General features: G+C 37.2%; 2 protein-coding genes across 2 annotated transcripts in view; one reads left to right on the forward strand and one right to left on the reverse strand.

Moving 5' to 3' along the window:
- The window catches only part of LOC131799405 (MAM and LDL-receptor class A domain-containing protein 2), a 92,333-nt gene extending 91,477 nt beyond the window's left edge, over window positions 1-856 (forward strand). Inside the window, exon 135 of the mRNA XM_059117130.2 lies at window positions 274-856. Within this exon, the coding sequence (XP_058973113.2) occupies window positions 274-354 (81 nt within the window). The 3' untranslated portion in view covers window positions 355-856. The remainder of the gene's footprint in view (window positions 1-273) is intronic.
- Window positions 857-5,904: 5,048 nt separating this feature from the next.
- On the reverse strand, window positions 5,905-6,855 carry LOC131799391 (trace amine-associated receptor 8b). The gene is given in 1 exon segment (XM_059117116.2): window positions 5,905-6,855. A coding segment is annotated over 1 exon segment (951 nt).
- Between the last annotated feature and the right edge of the window lie 10,678 nt (window positions 6,856-17,533).

Here is a 17,533-nt window from a genome sequence, read left to right on the forward strand (position 1 = left end):
CTTTGAGTGGAGAAAGTGTCTTCTGAATAGAGATGTCCTTTTACTGATGGTGACAGGTTCACTGGTAATAGGACGCGATTTTTTTTTCACCCTTGGCTACAGCTTGTTCCCAGAAAAGAGGAGTTCCTTCATCTAAGCTAAGAATTTCAAAGATTAAAAAGGTTAAGAAAGCATCTTTTTCCGACTCGGATCTATTAAGGTTGCCCTCCCCCCCCGCCCTCCCCCCCCCTCCCCCTTGAAAACTACTAATGTGTCTCTCTCGTTCCTTTCTAGTCGGATAAGGAAGGAGCAACGTCCATGGCAAACCCATTGTATCAAGATCCTTACCTTGAAGAAGACCTAAACAAATATTGAACAAAGAACGCAAACGTCAAAAATGCTGAAAACGAGACTAGAAGAACATTGCTGTCTTAGTTAGAAACCTTTTGCAAAAAGTCTTGGAACATTTAGTCAGTACATACATATAAGATCTATTGATTACTATTTCTTAAATCACTGCTTCCTAGAAAATATTTTTATCACTGTGATGAGTTCAAATATTGGCAGATAGCTTGATATTATTTTTTTTACTTATTCTTCAGCGAGGGAAAATGTAGACGCATTTCTGACCAGATACATTCTTTTTTTTTACCGCTTACTAAGCCGCAATAAAAGAGCTATATTTTAAGCTTTTCCTTGCTAGGTTTTGATATCATGAGTTTTTTTTTAATGCTGCTTTTGAGAACCATGCTGCTTGTGTGATAATCCGAATAATTCATTTGATAATGTCTGCTTGGATCAAGATAATTTGTAGCGTAGCAGAAAAAAAATTTTCAACAGTACACTTTCTTAATAAACTTTCTAGATTTTCTAAGTGCGTCCGTCTTTATGTGTTTGTTTTATTTTAATTTTGTGTCCAAATGGTACATAAAGAGTGCTCTCCTGTCCAACAAAAAATTATGATTTTTATTTTGACTTTCAACTTTTTCGTGTTTTTTTTGCTCAACAAGGTGAATTGGGAAACCACCGCGAAGCATTGAAGAATGTTCTGTCACGCGCCAAGTTTTCTCACCATGCAGAGGCATTTATTATCAATTGATTGAACAACTGAGAAAACTCGAAATCTAAGAGGCTACAAAAACGTGTTTATTAACATAAAGGTTAAACTACGGATCTAAAAGAGGCCATAGACGCCTTCCTTGGTCCCTGCCTGTTTTTCAAACACTTCAGTCGCTTGTTGCTATCACTGCAAACACGTGGTCCTAAAAAACGCTATATTTACCAACCTTTCTGTCACCTCCAAAACAGACTGAGTTCAGACAGTATCTGTGACAATCGGAAAGGATGGTCTAATTCTCAGGGAAATATTATTAGCGACCTTCTTCTGTTAATTCTCCAAACAAAGCCAAAGCCCCGAAGTCAAGTTGATTTCCTGTGAGACGAATCACCAGTGACCTTTAAATCGGAAAGAAAACTAAATATTTTGTAGTGAAAGATCCACTTGATTCAAGCGCTGTGGAGGCCTGCGAAATATTATTCGCAAAATACCCGACCTTAATTCTGGCATCCGTATGGCGTAGATTAAAGGATTTAGCAGCGAATTGGCAAAGAATAACATAAGGGCTACCATTTCGACTTGAAAAGTTCCTTTAGGGGAAAGGTTGATAGAGGAGGGGTATTTGAATATGTCGAAACTGAACCAAATCGCACTTGGCAGAAACGTTACCCAAGATCCTAGGGTGACAAGAAACAATGTACTAGTCAGTTTTCTTTCCCTCAGACCGGCTGCACCATGGTGTTGAGGATGACGACTGCATCGGACTTTGAGAAAAATGGCAAAATAAGAAACACAGATAGCAAAAAGAAGACTAAAAACAAAAGAAAAATAATAAATAATTAAATCAGGCAGATCTCTGTTTAAATATAGTTTGAAAAATATGCGTCCTCCTTCCACTGCTACAGGTGTAAACCAAATTAAGGAAGTTACCACTCCATATACCCATGGACTGATAAAACGATGTCTGAACGGGAAGAATGTTGCATGTGCCCGTTCCAATGAAATAACAGCGAGATTGAGCAGTGAGGAGGAAGGAAAGATAAACTCTAAGGCTCTCTTCATTTTGACCAGCCAAGTATTATTTGTTGTGTCGTACTCCCTCAGACTACAAGAGCTTCCAATCTTTTCAACGCTCAGAGGCTCACTGATACCTCCAGCCAAGAGATCGACTATAGCAAGATGGATGATCAAGTATGTACTCTTCCTCTGTAGCTGGCGCTGCTTCACAAATACAATAATGGTGATAATGTTGAGAACGACTATCGCCAAGGATTCAGCGCTGAGCACAACGATCCACGGGTTGCAATGTAATTCGGAATTGATCATCTCAACTTTCTGGCCCCACGTTCTCATAAGTCAGGGTCGTTGATGGCTTTGGCTGTTTACAAGAATCTTCACCATTCTAATGCTCTTAGTATGAATTCGAAAATATGAGTTATAATCGTGGCAAACAATATTACCATATGCACAATTAGAATGAAAGATGACTTTTTTCAGATGCACCAGTTTGATTCCGAGCCTTGGAAGAATAGCTTAGTAAGTAATAATTTTCAACGCTGCTGGAGTTCCGAATGTTACCACGAACACCATTTTTTGGTATGAGTAGTTATGGCAAAAGTAATTTGCTTGTCTTCAATGTTATCTAGCGTTTGATTACCACTCCTCATTTGGATGAATGATGCGGATGCTCTTTGACATTTCTATTAAAAACATAGCGTGAATTGCTTTCAATTTCATTGATTTTAATTTCCGCTCTAATGCGATAGAACCTTTTAAAATTACAAACCCTGTAATTTTGAGAATGAAGTCAATTTTTTTTCCTTTTCTTTCATTTTTTTACTTAATACTGTATAATAAAACTTTTTTTCAGTTCTGGTTTTCATAAAGGGATCGTAATACTCAAGAAGCCAAACCAATGGAATCTTTTTGAACATATGCAAGACCATATACTGAATAAACATTGCGATTTTATTCGTTATTGATGGGACGTGAAAATTAATGAGGTTTTTTTGAGCGAAATTAGAATGCGGCTCTTTGCTTCTCTAAAATGATTTAGAACCCAGGAAATAATTTCAGTCCTCGCAAGAGCCTTCAGGTTCTGGCAGTTGCAAGGCTCTCAAAAGGTGCTGAACAGCCGATGTCAATTGTTAACATATCTGACCCAGGTAACTAGTCCTTTTCGCGCCACGATGGATTAGCTCGGATGTTATAGGGCAAGTATTCTTCTTCTCCTAGCAGCCGTAGAGAAGCACAACCTCCCGCGTCGGGGAAAATTTGGGCCAATAGAAAGAAAAGTTAATTCGTGTTAACGGAAGTAAGAGTTAATTATTAAGTAAATGACTGAAAAACGTTTATGTGGCGAACCCAACACATTACGCAAGTCAAATCTAAACCAGATTTTCAAACACTTCGCCAATGCGGTTACATTATTTGGGAAAAAATTGCCCAATCTTTTTTTAGAGACAGAGCTCAGATTGCATTGGACTGAAATGACTGAAGCAAACGGCCAAATATAATCCATTTACAGAACTTGACGAAATTCGTGTTGGCACTAGGCTTTCACTTAACTGTACTTCGTGATTAATCAAGTTTTCAAAAAAAGAGCAGTCTATTCAGATTTTGCCAAATCAGGGGCGCAATACAGGTTAAAACGGAGTAGCAGCGTAAGAGTTAGCGGTCAGAATAACAAGGGGAAAAAAGCGCTTCACGCGACAAGATTAGCCAATCAGATTCTACCTAAAATGATTACAACAGTTGGAAGGTGTCAAGTAGGGAGTCAAATAGCGCAGAAGAAGTGTACAATGTCGACATTCCCTGTCTTAAGCAGTGATTCCGTAATCCCCTCTTCAAATATCACCTATTTTTTGTTTACCTCATGATATGTATTCCGGAGACCACACTTCAACAGATGTTTTTATATCATCAGAGAAGTTCAATTATTTTTTTTATTATTACTTTCTGAATCAATTAAACTGTCACTATGGAAATTAATAATGATTGGTCTTAATTACTACTCACAACGTTTTGTGATCTATATGAAATTCAGAAAACTGAAATATAATGATTTTATGCTGTCTCACTGAACTAAGACGAGACCTTTTTGTTTTCAGTGCTTACTCAAAGGAGTGGAAAATTACCACAAACACTATTGGTAACACCTCCAATTGATACATCAGTTCAGAACAGAAAAACATAATGAATAATTGCTGTTGCTCTACTTGCTATCTATAAAACTTAAAAAGCTACAAAGTAGGGTAGCACAAGCCCTTCCTTTTTCTGACTATGACCCTGATACATAACTATTCAAAGTCGAAATTGGACAAAGAATCTTAGTATTTAGAGTCTCATACTTTTGGAGGCAGGGTGGCTGAATGTTAGCAGTCTGGTCAGGGCGCTAGACTTGTAATGTGGTGGTCAAGTCCACCTTGCTCATTGGCTGCGCTTTGTAGATAGCCAATTGGTCTGCCCCCTGCCAGTTGGGATTATCAAACAGTTTATTTAACCATTCATTCATTCGTATATTTATTCAATCATACGTATTGGTCTTGAAAGCCCACTGGGGAGTGGTCAATTAAGTATACATACTTATCTACATAGATACATACTAAAACGGCCGAGAGAATTTAAACTCTTTGTATTCTCTCGAAACGGCCCAGTTATTTATGAGTCCCTCAGGAGCTTGTTCCTGAGTAATTCAGGTCTAAATTCATTACGCCGTTGGACACTACCTTCTATAAATGTGCTAACTATCCCATCGCCACCAAATAATTATTTTCGAAAAAGTTGAATAGCAATATAATAGTTTGCCTGAAAATATCAGGAAAGCAGGATCTCTGAACTAATTCAAGAGAGAAAATTACTTTTCTAATAATTAAAGACGAGGCATTTATGGAAACAAAAATCAAATAATCTTAAAACTTATAAGAACAGTTTTTAATTGAGTAATAAAAGTGATCCTGGATTGTTTGGTATTTCTTTACTTCGCTCTGTGATTGATCCAGAATACTCGCGCCACCATCTCAACCAATCAAATGCAAAGCTAAAACTAATCAAAACTTGGTCGCTCGCATTTTCCCGCGCTTCAAGAAGGTTGCCTGTCTTAACTTAGAGTTCTCATTGGTTAATAACGATGCTACCCGTCGCTCTGAGTGGTATTTGTAATTATTTTGCTTTTAGTTTTTCGACGTTCAATTAAAAAACTGGTCTATGCGTTAATACCAGCGGAGTTTGTGATGTGTATTTGTCAGTATCTGATTGTATCTTAACGAGATCAAGGAAAGATTTGCAACTTTCTTACTTACTTACTAACCTTATTAACTTACTCACTTACTTATTTACTTACTTACTTACTTACTTACTTATTTCCTTACTTACCTACTAGATAACAAACTAACTTACTTATTTACTTACTTGCATACATACATACATACATGCATACACAATTACTCACTTTCTTAATTACTTACCAACTTACTTATCTATTTACTTACTTACTTACTTACTTACTTACTTACTTACTTACTTATATACAGACATCCATACATACATGCATACATGATTACTCAATTTCTTAATTACTAACCTACTTACTTATTTATTTACTTACTTAGTACTTTTACCTAACAGACAGCCGGGATTCCTTTTCAACCTCCTAATAGCGTCATAAACACTCATCTGAGAACCGATCTGTACTAACACTGAAAAGGGAAGATTGTACAACCTTAACTTCTTCTCTTCAAGCATTTTATTTTTGCAAGATAACTGGGCTTTGGTAAAACAGTCAATAATAACTGATAGTAATGATAACATGATAAATGATAAGAGTACTTAATGTGCAGTACTCCTGAGATTAAAAAAAATCAAAGTTCTCAAAGGGGAAAATCGACTGGGCTTAAGCGGTTTGTAGACTTACGAAATATCATTTGATTTATAGCTGCTCTAAATTCTGGCATCCGTATGGCGTAAATTATAGGATTTATTAGCGAGTTGAATGTCACAATTGTCAGTACTGCCATATAGATGTTAAAAGTTATCTGTTTGGGAAGACTATTAGATAGCTCCGGAAAATTAAACACACCCCAGAAGACCACCTTTGGTAAGTAAGTTAACAATGATCCGAGGGTGACGAGAAATAACGTACTCGTCAATTTTCTCTCCCTCAGGCCGACTGCACCATGGTGTTGAGGATGACGACTACAACGAACCTTGATATAAATTGAAATATAACATACGAAAATAAGAGAGAGAAGGATTGAAGAGTATAAACAGCGAATCAAAAATGGAGGAACGCGGTTGTCAGAAAAAGTGACTTATTCTATTTCTAACACGTTCACGGCTAAAGGCAGCAACCAAGTGAGAGCGATAATCACTCCATAAACCCGTTTCTTGATAAAACGATGTTTCAAAGGACGAGCCGCTGCATGTAGTCGTTCTAATGCAATTACAGCGAGGTTAAGGAGAGAGACTTGATAAAATGCATGGCTTGCAATTATTCTTAATTTAAGTAACCAACTGGGGTTAGATCTTAACTTCCATAGTTGACAGAACCCATTTCCATTATTGAGAATGAGCAGAGGCCCTACAACCACTCCGACCAAGAGATCGACTGTTGCAAGATGGATGATGAAGTATATGCTTCGGCGCTGCAGCTGGGGCAGCTTCACAAAAATAATAATGGTGATGAGATTAAGGCTGACTATGGCCAGACTTAGAATGCCAAATACAACTAGCCAGGGAATGCAATGACAGGCAGGAACAGGTATCGCGTCCACGTTGCTCGTTTCACTATAGGTAATGTCCTTACTGCTGTTGGTAGCCATCAAGTTAGCGCTGAAATTGGGACTTTACCAGACGACCTGTGAATGGAGAGAAACTGTTAAATGATTTTACAGTCAAAGATACATTGATGCAGAATTTGTCATTTTATTGTATTTTTCAAAGTTTCAGCTGGTAGCAACATATGCTTTTGGATTTTGGCATTCCAAGAATACATGACAGAGGGCCATTTGATCAAGAAATTTGGGCTGATTGTCAAGCACTTTTGTTAAATATTTATGAGAGAGAGCTCTTAGAGTTTTTCATTTATAGTTACATTAGTTTCTTTCTTTTTTTTTTTTTACAAAATCCTGCAATAAACCGATACTTAATTGCAAGCCCTTTCACAATGACTCCCTGAACCCAGCTGGTTCGATTAGCTAGAAAAATCTGGCTTCTTGTTGATAAGAGTTACGAAGAATTTTTGAGCGGTATCGCGATTCTTATAAAGTTGGTCCCAGTTTTGCTCAAGAAAAAAGACTACAATATCTCATGGCACTGTCGCTTCACTTTTGCAGCATGTGATCGGCTAAAATTAACAATTGGTTCATGCTTAGTGTTTATACATCGATTAAAGGATGCACGCCGAAAAATTGGGAGCACAAGAAAAACGCACAAGAGTTGCTCGAGGCTTAATAGTCGCTAGACTGTGAATTTGCCATTTGCGATTACATGCCATTGCTCTCTCTAATCGGTATTAAACTACTTAACACCATTCCAGTTTTGAAATTTTTCTATAATTAGCATGCATGAAGAAGTGGAGAATTGTGAGAGTGACACTAAAACGTTGCGCAATAAACTGATTTGTGGTTGCCACCAGCGATATCAATCTCTGTTTGGTAAACAAGCGCCCTGCTCCATAGCGACACTCATGACACAAAAGCACCAGGTTTTTTTCGGCTCTCCATTAGGTATGAAAAACTGGCGAGATATCAAAGTTTTTGCTATGCAGAAAGCGTTAAAATCTCCAAATAAAAAATTTCCAGGCCGGTTTTTAGCCTTCTCATGAGAGCAGATTAAAACACTTTAAAAAAGAGAAAGATGGTGGTTAAAAGATTTCAGACAATGTCCCATTTCAACTGGCAGGGATGAAGTTATGAGGCCCTTACAGCGCATAAAAGCAGGGAAGCAGCTCAAAAGCGGCAACAGGAACTTGCACTCCTCGCCAACACTTGCATGCGATCAAAATAATGCAGTATAGAAGTGATAGTTGCCACTATAGTAACGACGTGCACTTAGACCATGTTTCGGCTTAACTTAACGACAAATATTGGACAGAGTTGATGTCTACCCAAGATTCGTTCACACCTCATTAGATAATGATCTCCTGTGTCAAGAAATACATCCTGACAAAATTCTAGCAGGCCTATAACTGACCATTAGAAAGAACATGGTAAAATACGCCTGCTACAGACAAAGTGAAAAAGAAACAAACTACATCTTACAGTGAGTGGGTGAATCCTCTGTACTAAGAATAAAGATCCTCTGGGTTAGCTTGAATTTAAGGCAGTTTAAAGGAAAATCGCGGTGGTGTGCGTTGCTTGAGATCTGGATTAGAACCTGAAAAAATAAGGAATGAAATAAGCAAAGTACACATTGTTGAAGAATGTGACAAATGTTAAAAATTCCCCCCTCTAAGATTGGAATTTGAGTGGTCAGTTTTCTTAGATTTCGACCATAAAAACTAGTATTAGCGGGCCTTAAATACAGATTCCCTGAGTAGTTCTGTGGATCGATTTGTTTAACGAATTTGATTTGAACGAGTTTCAGGTCTTCCCTTTTGGTGGCATAGAAAACACAAATCTTTAAAGGGTTTAACATGACAAATTTGAATTAGTTTTCTAGAACCAAGGAGAAAAAATGAACACGAAAATATGACTTCATGTTGCCTACAAACGTTTTCAAATCCGACTCACCACTTAATTTTACAAGAGTGATCGCGAACTCGAAAGATCGTCTTATTCTAACTGTGACTTTGCAGTCTTAGTTATGAAAAAGAGAAAAAAAATTTCTTTAAGATTCTATTTTCGAGTATGAGCTCCGCCTCCTTTGATTGTACCACCCACAGAGCCTATAGAATCTACAGCAAACACAGATGCCTTAGGGGCAATCTTCCTGAAGCAAGTCCTGCCCATTTTCCAACTCTAAAACGTTCCACCCTATTCATCTCCTTTCCCCCCCGTTTTTTTATTTTTTTATCTTAATCCTACTACCTAATCCTTCCTTAGTAAGTATTACAGCTTAAACTTTCGTTCTTGTAATCTTGTATCGGCTCCTTGGCGCGCAACCGTATGCTTTCATCAAACAAATTATCCCTCGAACCTCCGATTAAAAACTTTGGTAAACTTATGCACCTTTACTTCTGTTTGGTCGGCCAATAAATCGTTTCCTCTTGACTTTGAACGCTCCAGGGGAATACAGATGCGTCACGATTACATACCTATCATTCTAGAAGATGTTAAGTCGATATTTTTTCTCGTTCTCTTGGTATATGAAATGATTGTATATCAAATGATTTTATACCGCAAGAATAACGTGAAAAAAACTCAACAACTGCGTTTTGAAAGAACTTAAGAGAGAATTCTATCATTAAGACAGTAATCTATCAAAAAACCCATGGAATTTATGATGCGTGACTCTGCCCGCTGCTCTCTATTTCACTAATATGTCTTTTCACCGTTGTATTCATGTCTCTTGCAATTTTCTTTCCTTTTTTCTTGTCTTTTTTTTTCTTCCAAATTCATACCTGATCTCTAGCTTATTGACTTATTTGATAATGACAAATGGACCCAGCTTCTATCTCACAATCGGAAGGCATCCGAGATTTTCGCTTCGTTGCTATCATGAAGACTGAGAAAACACATTTTTTCTGTATTTATCAAAGTCCCACTCGCGTTGGTGTTTGAATTCAACGTACACTTTGTAATCTGTAGTTTACATTGCCGACTAACCGTGTCTCCGGCCCCGGGCAATATTTCAGACACTGTTTCCCTCAGTTTATTATCAGGGCGTCCTTTACAACTCATTCAACGTGATTGTTAAGTTTGTCAGAATTCTTATAAGTGGACTTACCCTGAGAAATTTCACATAGGCAGGGGTGTAGTAAACGTTCCCCTTTTCTGAGAGATGGAAAATGATATGAACATCTTAACAAACAGTCATAAAACGGAAGCCAATAAAAAAACTTGATGGGAAGACTCATCAAACTTCGTGCTTAAATTTAGCTTGCCAGCCATCGATATTCCTGGCCTGGGCTCATTAAAAATATCAAAGTATGCATCAAACCTCGAGACAAATATGAAATTTGTCATTCAGGATATTGGTAAACCAGACAAGGGCTCTTCCAGTTAATTTCTCCAAATGTCGTGTCAATATTTACAAAGGTACCTTGGTATTGACGATAACTGAACTATGAAACCTAACATTTCACAGGATGAATAACCAATGATCTTTTTAAGGACATCAACAAGTGTTATCTAGCACATACAAAAATATGTCTTTTGTCTGGCGTCGCCACTCAATAAATTGTTAGGGCGCCAGTATATTATTTTTTTGTTTCGGACCTTAGGGAAATCAGCTTTTTGCCATCATGAAGATTAATAATCAGCCAATAAGATTTGCTTTAATTATGAAGTGTAAGTATTCTTTCCATTTTGCAATCTTTATTTGTTTTATACTGGAAAAAAAGCCTTATTCCTTTGTCAACTGACTGCCACAATTAGCAACCTTTGATGCTGTTGATGGACTTCCCTTCAGTATTTTTCGAATGGACGACAAAGCAATCAATTTTTTCTCTCGAAGCGATGAAAATCCACTTGACGGACATTTTAAAAGCTCTTCGTATCACAACATATCACAGCGGAATGGTGCAGCATCCGCGATGGTTTTTAAAGACTTGTTTCATCGTAACGCCTAATTATAACATTATTTTTTTTTTCATCTGACCTTCAGTTGATAAATGAGCAATAAAAACACCGGGTGGCAGTTTTCTTTCTCGTCTGAGCTGGCGTTTAACCCTAAGGTCGATTTTATGGTCAATTTCATTCCGATATTGAATACTGTTGAGTAAGTTTATCAAGAAATAACTATTTATAGAAGTTGTTTTTTAAGATGTCTGAGGTTGTCTGTTATAAGTAGGAGTTCATGGTCATTTTTTTAAACACTTTGATTTTGTTTCTTTTGTAAGAGGACTCAAGAATGTGTTGGGCTATTAGGCATTGTTAAGGATAATGACGTAGGGCAGTAGCATCCAGGACAATGGTCAAGTGAAAAACATCTGAATACGAACTTATAGTCATGGTGTAAAATCATAAAACGAAGAAGATTTTATTTTGAAATCGCTAAAACTTTTCAGGCTTTGACGAATAATCATTTTCTAGCTTTGTCTTAAGTTATGAATGTGATGTCTCAGACAATTAGAGACATCGGTTTAAAGTTTGACAAATTTATGAATTGGTGAATGATAAGTATGCGTCTATCAAGGAGGCATACGGGAAGTTTGAAGAGCCCGAGACAAGGGTTGCTCGAGGCGTAGCCAGGGGCAAGACTTTTAAACATATTTACTTTAATTTTCATTTTAAGTTGGACAAAATCCATCTTAAATGGGATGGAGCAGTTCTAACTTCTTGAAAGTTTTGAAACTCTCGGCCAAACGATGGTCTAAACTGGAAGGGAACTTTGCAACAAAATTTAGCGGCACACGTCAAGATGTAATGCGCATGCCTCTGGGCAGGTCGAGATTTCTACCATAACGGCTAGACACGGATTAGACGGGACGAATGCAAGCGCCGTTTCATGTTATCATTTTGAGTATACCGGCTCTGAATTCTGGCAAATATCCAGCATACTCCCAAGATAGCCAACTATCTATTTCAGTTTGTAAATTATTAAAACTAGGAATAATAAAAAAAGGAATTAGAACATTGGAAAGTACGAGAAAAGGGTTGCTCGCGGCGTAGCCAGGGGCAAGACTGTCGTGTTTTTAAAACATATCCGTTTTAATTTTCATTTTAAGCTGCCCAAAGTTCATCTTAATTGAGATGTAGCAGTCTAACAATCTTGAAAGTTTTGAAACTTACGGCTAAACGATGGTCTAAACTCGGCGGGAACTGTGCAGCAAAATTTAGCTGCACGCACGTCAAGATATGATACGAATGGCTGTCAGCAGGTCGAGATTTCTACCACAATGGCTAAACACGGACTCGATAAGACGAACGCAAGCGCCGTTTTATGAAATTACTTTTAGTCTACCGGCTCACAATTCTGGCCATAAAGGAACATTTAGCCGTCAGGACGGCAACGCCAAGGAAGACGTCGATTGCAACATGAATATCTATTTTAGTTAGAGTTTCGAAAATGGCTGGATATGTTTACTGTCTCTAATGGCGCTACACCTCAACTTCAGCCTAACGTATATAAGCAGCATTGAGTTCCATAGGGAAATTAAACTAATTTGCCGTCGCGGTTTCCCTTCGCAGACGACGCAAATTTTGGCGATTTTACGTTGTTGGTTTGCAGACGACGGCTAGGAAATGTACAAAAATTTAAAACGCACGTGCTTAGTTAGTGTTCTGTCCATTAAATTTTTGTTTGCCACGTCCTCGTTGCTGTCGTCGTCGTGATTTTCTAAAGGTCCCTATTATCAAGCAGACTCCTTAGGTTGCCAACGATCTATTCGAGTAAGTAAGTAAAACGAGGAATATAGAAAAAATAATAAGATAGATAGATATCGAGTTACAGCCGAAGTGAGGTTTAACAAACTTTGCGCAACGATTCAAAAGACTTAGAGAAGACGATCTCACAACCACCTCTTCCTTATGAGAGGTGATGATTTGTAAAATCACCGCATGGTAACATTTGCTATAGTTTTGCACTAAATTCCAATTTGCCATTACTTCAGAGAAAAAGTCGAAGGGTTTTTATGGTTATAAATTGTATCTAACCACGGACATTCTTTAGAAGGTTCTACTTCTTCATTATTTTCATGTATAATTGCATTTCGAAGTGTTGGTTTTGACGGTAGAAGGAAAACTGGGGCACTCGGAGGAAAACCTTCGGAGTAATGAAAAGAACCCAAAAGATGAAAAACAATGTTACCCGCTAGGTTTAGGAATCAGACCTGGGCCACAGCGATAGGAAGCGAGTTTTTTTTCTCTCTTGCTACATCTCTAAGTCCCTTGGTGTTCTATAACTGAAATGTTGTATGTTTACAAACCTTGGCAATACACTCGAGATATATGTCTTGAAAGACCCCACTTTATAGTAGTCTGTTATAGTCTGCAACACAGCTTCAGAGGAGGCCTAACAGCTAATAAAATCTTGATAAAAGATTTACACATTTAAATATGCTTAACAGTCTTACACTTTTCAAATATCTACGTCATACCCTAACTATAAATCAGCATGCGTGACTAAGTGCACTACTTTTTTAAGCACAATAAGGTGGACATAGGCACATTCTGTGATGCACTAGAACATAGTAAATCCCGCTCGACGTATTCAATCCACAAAGGCTTATGCACTGCTCTGGGTAAGAAAGAGATCATGAGATACATGGGCCAGATCTGATTTTACTCTTCCTCTATAGCTGGTGCTACCTCACAAATACAATATTATAACGGTGATGATATCAAGTCTGACTACGCCCACACATTTAATTCTGAGATGAAACAAAACAAAACAAAAAAAATGGAATGCAGTGGGAGGCAGGTCTTCGTCTTTCTTGTAATGAGTAATGTTGCCACTGTTAATTCAACAAATAACTTACAAATAAAGGCAAATGGTCTAATTTTCAATCAATGGTCCAGTGATGCTCTTTTTCTTGCGTGCTGTAGTTTTTCAATGTCCCAGCGGGTACCGAAAGCCCATTTCAGTTTTTATCCTCGTTGATTTACCCTAATTTTTGGATCTATGTTATTGTATTGCATATTATGTTCGTATCTGTTTGTATTTTATCGTAAATGAAATAAGAATGCTTACTAGCTAACTTCATTTTAAGACAGGTTTTCCTTTCTTGTGGTAATTTCTTACCATCAACACCCATTTGTAGATACAGTGTTGAGGCTGGACTTATAATCTTCTTTACCAAGCACTCTATTTCATTCTAATTTTACTTTGCATAAAAATCATAGTAAATATAACAATAATTATATTGGTAATAATAGTAGTATCAATAGTTATAATCCTAACAAATAACCCTTGTTTTTTTTTTCTTTAGTGTGAGCTGTACTCTTAAACCCTAAGAGTGACGAGCATCTAATTTATCCTTACAACAATAATGCTGAAACATTAATTTAGGTCACTAGAATATAGGAAATGATTTCCAACCTACGAAGCTTTGATTGTTAAACCAATTCTCTTTGTTAGTACCAAAGAAAATGTGTAAAGAAGAATACGAAGAATATGGATGTTGAAGTCAGGATACAAATTGTTGAGATAAAAAAAAGAGAGTTAACGATTTTGAAGTGCATGGGACATCGATCGGCTGTAAGCGGTTCGGAGACCGTCGAAAATTATTTGCAATATACCGGCTCTAAATTCTGGCATCCGACGGTATGACGTAAACTATAGGATTCATTAGCGAGTTGATTGTCACAAATATCATTATTACCAAACCAATATCATAAAATGACGGGAAGGAAAGGCGAAAAATTAGCTCAGGAAAGTTAGACACACCCAAGCAGGCTACCTTCGGCAGGAAAGTTAACAAAGATCCAAGGATGAATAGAAATAATGTACTCGTCAGTCTTCTTTCCTTCAGCCCATCTGCAACATGGTGTTGAGGATGACGACTGCGACGAACTATGACGTAAATTGAAATATAGCATACAGATATAACACTGAGAAAGTAGGATAAAAAAGTATAAACAACGAAGTAGAAATAGAGGGACCCGGTTGTCAGAAAAAGCGCTTTAATTTTTGAAAGGCAGGCAAAGTAATCCAGTATCCGTTGTTTGTTTCATAACGGGTTGTGCTGCTGCTGTAAGTAGCCATTGATTTTTCTCTGAAATAAGTAGTTTACCAAACGACCTGTTAATTGAGAGAAATTGATGAAGATTTTCAGAAAGTGACACATTATCACAGCGTTTTCAAACTTTCTGTGTTTTTTTCAACGTTTCAGCAAGGAGCAACAGACTGGTGAGTCCTATAAGAAAAGTTTCATCTTGTTACAGAAAATTGATGCACATCGATATGGGAATACTTCTATATTTTTCGTATAACACACCAACGTACAGCCTTCCGAAGAATCTTTTAGCTTTGCCTCGATATGAATTAACTACAGTATTAGTCAAGACTTATGTAAGTAGTAGCCATACAAGTAGGAGATACTAATTTTCAGCCTGATTTTAGAGTCACCAAGATACAGCTAGTTTTAATCCCACGTCCATACCTCAGGAAGGACGTTGGAGGCAGTGAAAGTGGGTATTTGTCCATTTTTCTCACAGAGAAGCTCGTTGCTTTAATCACATTTGCTATATCTGCTCAGAACTTTAGTTTGCTTCGAAAAAGGCGCTGTTAAGTGTTCCTCAATCAGGATTCTATTGAGGAGCATTTCCAAAGCAAGTTTGTTTTAAACTGAGTGTATAAGAACACTTAGTCCTCGAAGAAATGTAATAACTTCATGTGTACTCTTACGAGTAACTAGCGTATTTAATATAAAACGTAGATGACTCAATTTAACGATTCACGTCGTTTTACTAAAAGAAGAAATCACTCGGTGTAACTTAGCGAAGAAATGGATAATTTCAACGAGAATCGTTAAACCGTAAAAAACCCCCAAAATATTATTTTAAAGATTCCATTTTCCACTAATTTATCGAATTTATCAGAGCGGGCGTCGATGACATATTGGACTCGATGATCTTATTTGCTGTCATCAATAATATGGAAAAAAGAGTTTAAGAACCATTTTTTTGAGATTACGAAAATCGAGAGAAATGATGGGGCATTATTTTCTCTTTTAAAATAAGGGCTACTTCAAAAGAATGAAATGTTTCAAGCTCCTCATGCAAAAGAAATCTGGACCTAACCATGCAACTTTAGCGCATGAATTAAATGCAGACGAATATTTTGAAGATTACTTAACGATAAGTTTCCAAACGTCGTGCTAATATAAACTATATTTGGAAAAGGAATTGCTTTAGAATCTGATGGAACTAGCATTTTCAATATGCTTATTGTTGCCATAGAAATGACTGAGAGTTTCATTAATAACAGTACGATGATAAATTAAATGCATCAATATAAAAATATTTGAATTTAATTGTCTGGAATTCTTTTTGAAAGACTGGAAATATTAATTCTGAAAAAGCCAAAACGACACGGACTTCCCGCAGAGTTTGGCAAGTTTGATTTGTAAAAACGAACAAATCTAGAAAAAATCTAGAAAAAAAAGACACATATTCAAAAATACCTCCAAGAAGTAAAGAGAAGCGATCATGACAGATGACAAGAAAGGTCACTGATGAAGGTGGAAAGATAAGCTTGAAAGACGGCTAAGATTTTGGGACAAAAAACAACAATGCTATTTAGTCAAGCCTGATATGCTTTTGATAGTGATGGAGCCAAAACACAAAAGAAAGACTCACTTTACATTGAAGTAAGTACAGTCGACCATTCCAAGACAAACTTCACTGCATTCAACAAATGCCGCATGCTACGATTAGGGAAGTACTAACGTCACGCTGTAATAAAAGCACAGAGCACTCAAAGTAGCGTCAAAAGTGATTAGTCCTATACTTATCGATTACTAATCGCAACTGCTTGTCTCTTACCAATACAGAAAAGCAATTAAGGGCCGTAAGTTAAGACGACACACCACTTTCGACCATCTTTCACCTCAACTCATTAAATAAATAAACGTCCAGTTACACTGGGTCCACTAGAGGGAAATTTCAGTGAGATCATATACAACGCAGACATGTTTTGTCGCTGCTTAACGCTTAAGAAGTCATTTATTGAAGCGTAAAATTTGTCGTTAAATCTCTTTCAAAGCTCTAAAAATACTTCTTGTAACAGAGTTGTAAAACCCCCTTTTTTTCTGGTGCGTCTCAAAAGAAAATTTCGAGGTAAAAAGTTAAATTTTGTTATTTTCTCGTTTGAAGGTGCGAAATGCTGATGAGACTTGCTATTAGTAATTAATTCAATGCTAGATACATTGAATGTACTCCCTCCCTAAACAACTTAATGTCTAAGTAAAACACATATTATGAGAGAGCAGATTTTATCGGAAAAGATCCTTGTCTGACATTGTTTTGTCATGGATATCAATGGTTGTGAAGACAACCCCTCCCAAATTCTTCATTTGCTTTCTCGTGAGGAAGCCAAAGGTAACGCTACAAATAATTCTTGTAGTAAGAAAGTACTCGCGCAGGAAAATTTCTTGGTCGGGAGCGGCCGTTCTCTTGGAGGGAACGTTGCCTAACATTCCAAACCACGGCTGCAAAACTCTGACGAATGCCAAGTAGAGAAATCTCCCACTCGGTTACTGAAAACTCAGAAAAAGGAAAGGAATCAAATTCTACAAAAAAGCAAGAGCGGCAAAGAAATATTCTGAAGCCATCTCGAAAGGCAGAATTCCAGTAAGGCAGTTACAACGTTAAATAGCGGGGACGTACATCACAAGCGGCACCTTTGTGCCTACCGTCCTTGGCAATATTTCTATTTCAGAAAAACAATTACATT

This window comes from Pocillopora verrucosa, chromosome 3 (assembly GCF_036669915.1).
Source record: "Pocillopora verrucosa isolate sample1 chromosome 3, ASM3666991v2, whole genome shotgun sequence".
NCBI lineage: Eukaryota > Metazoa > Cnidaria > Anthozoa > Scleractinia > Pocilloporidae > Pocillopora > Pocillopora verrucosa.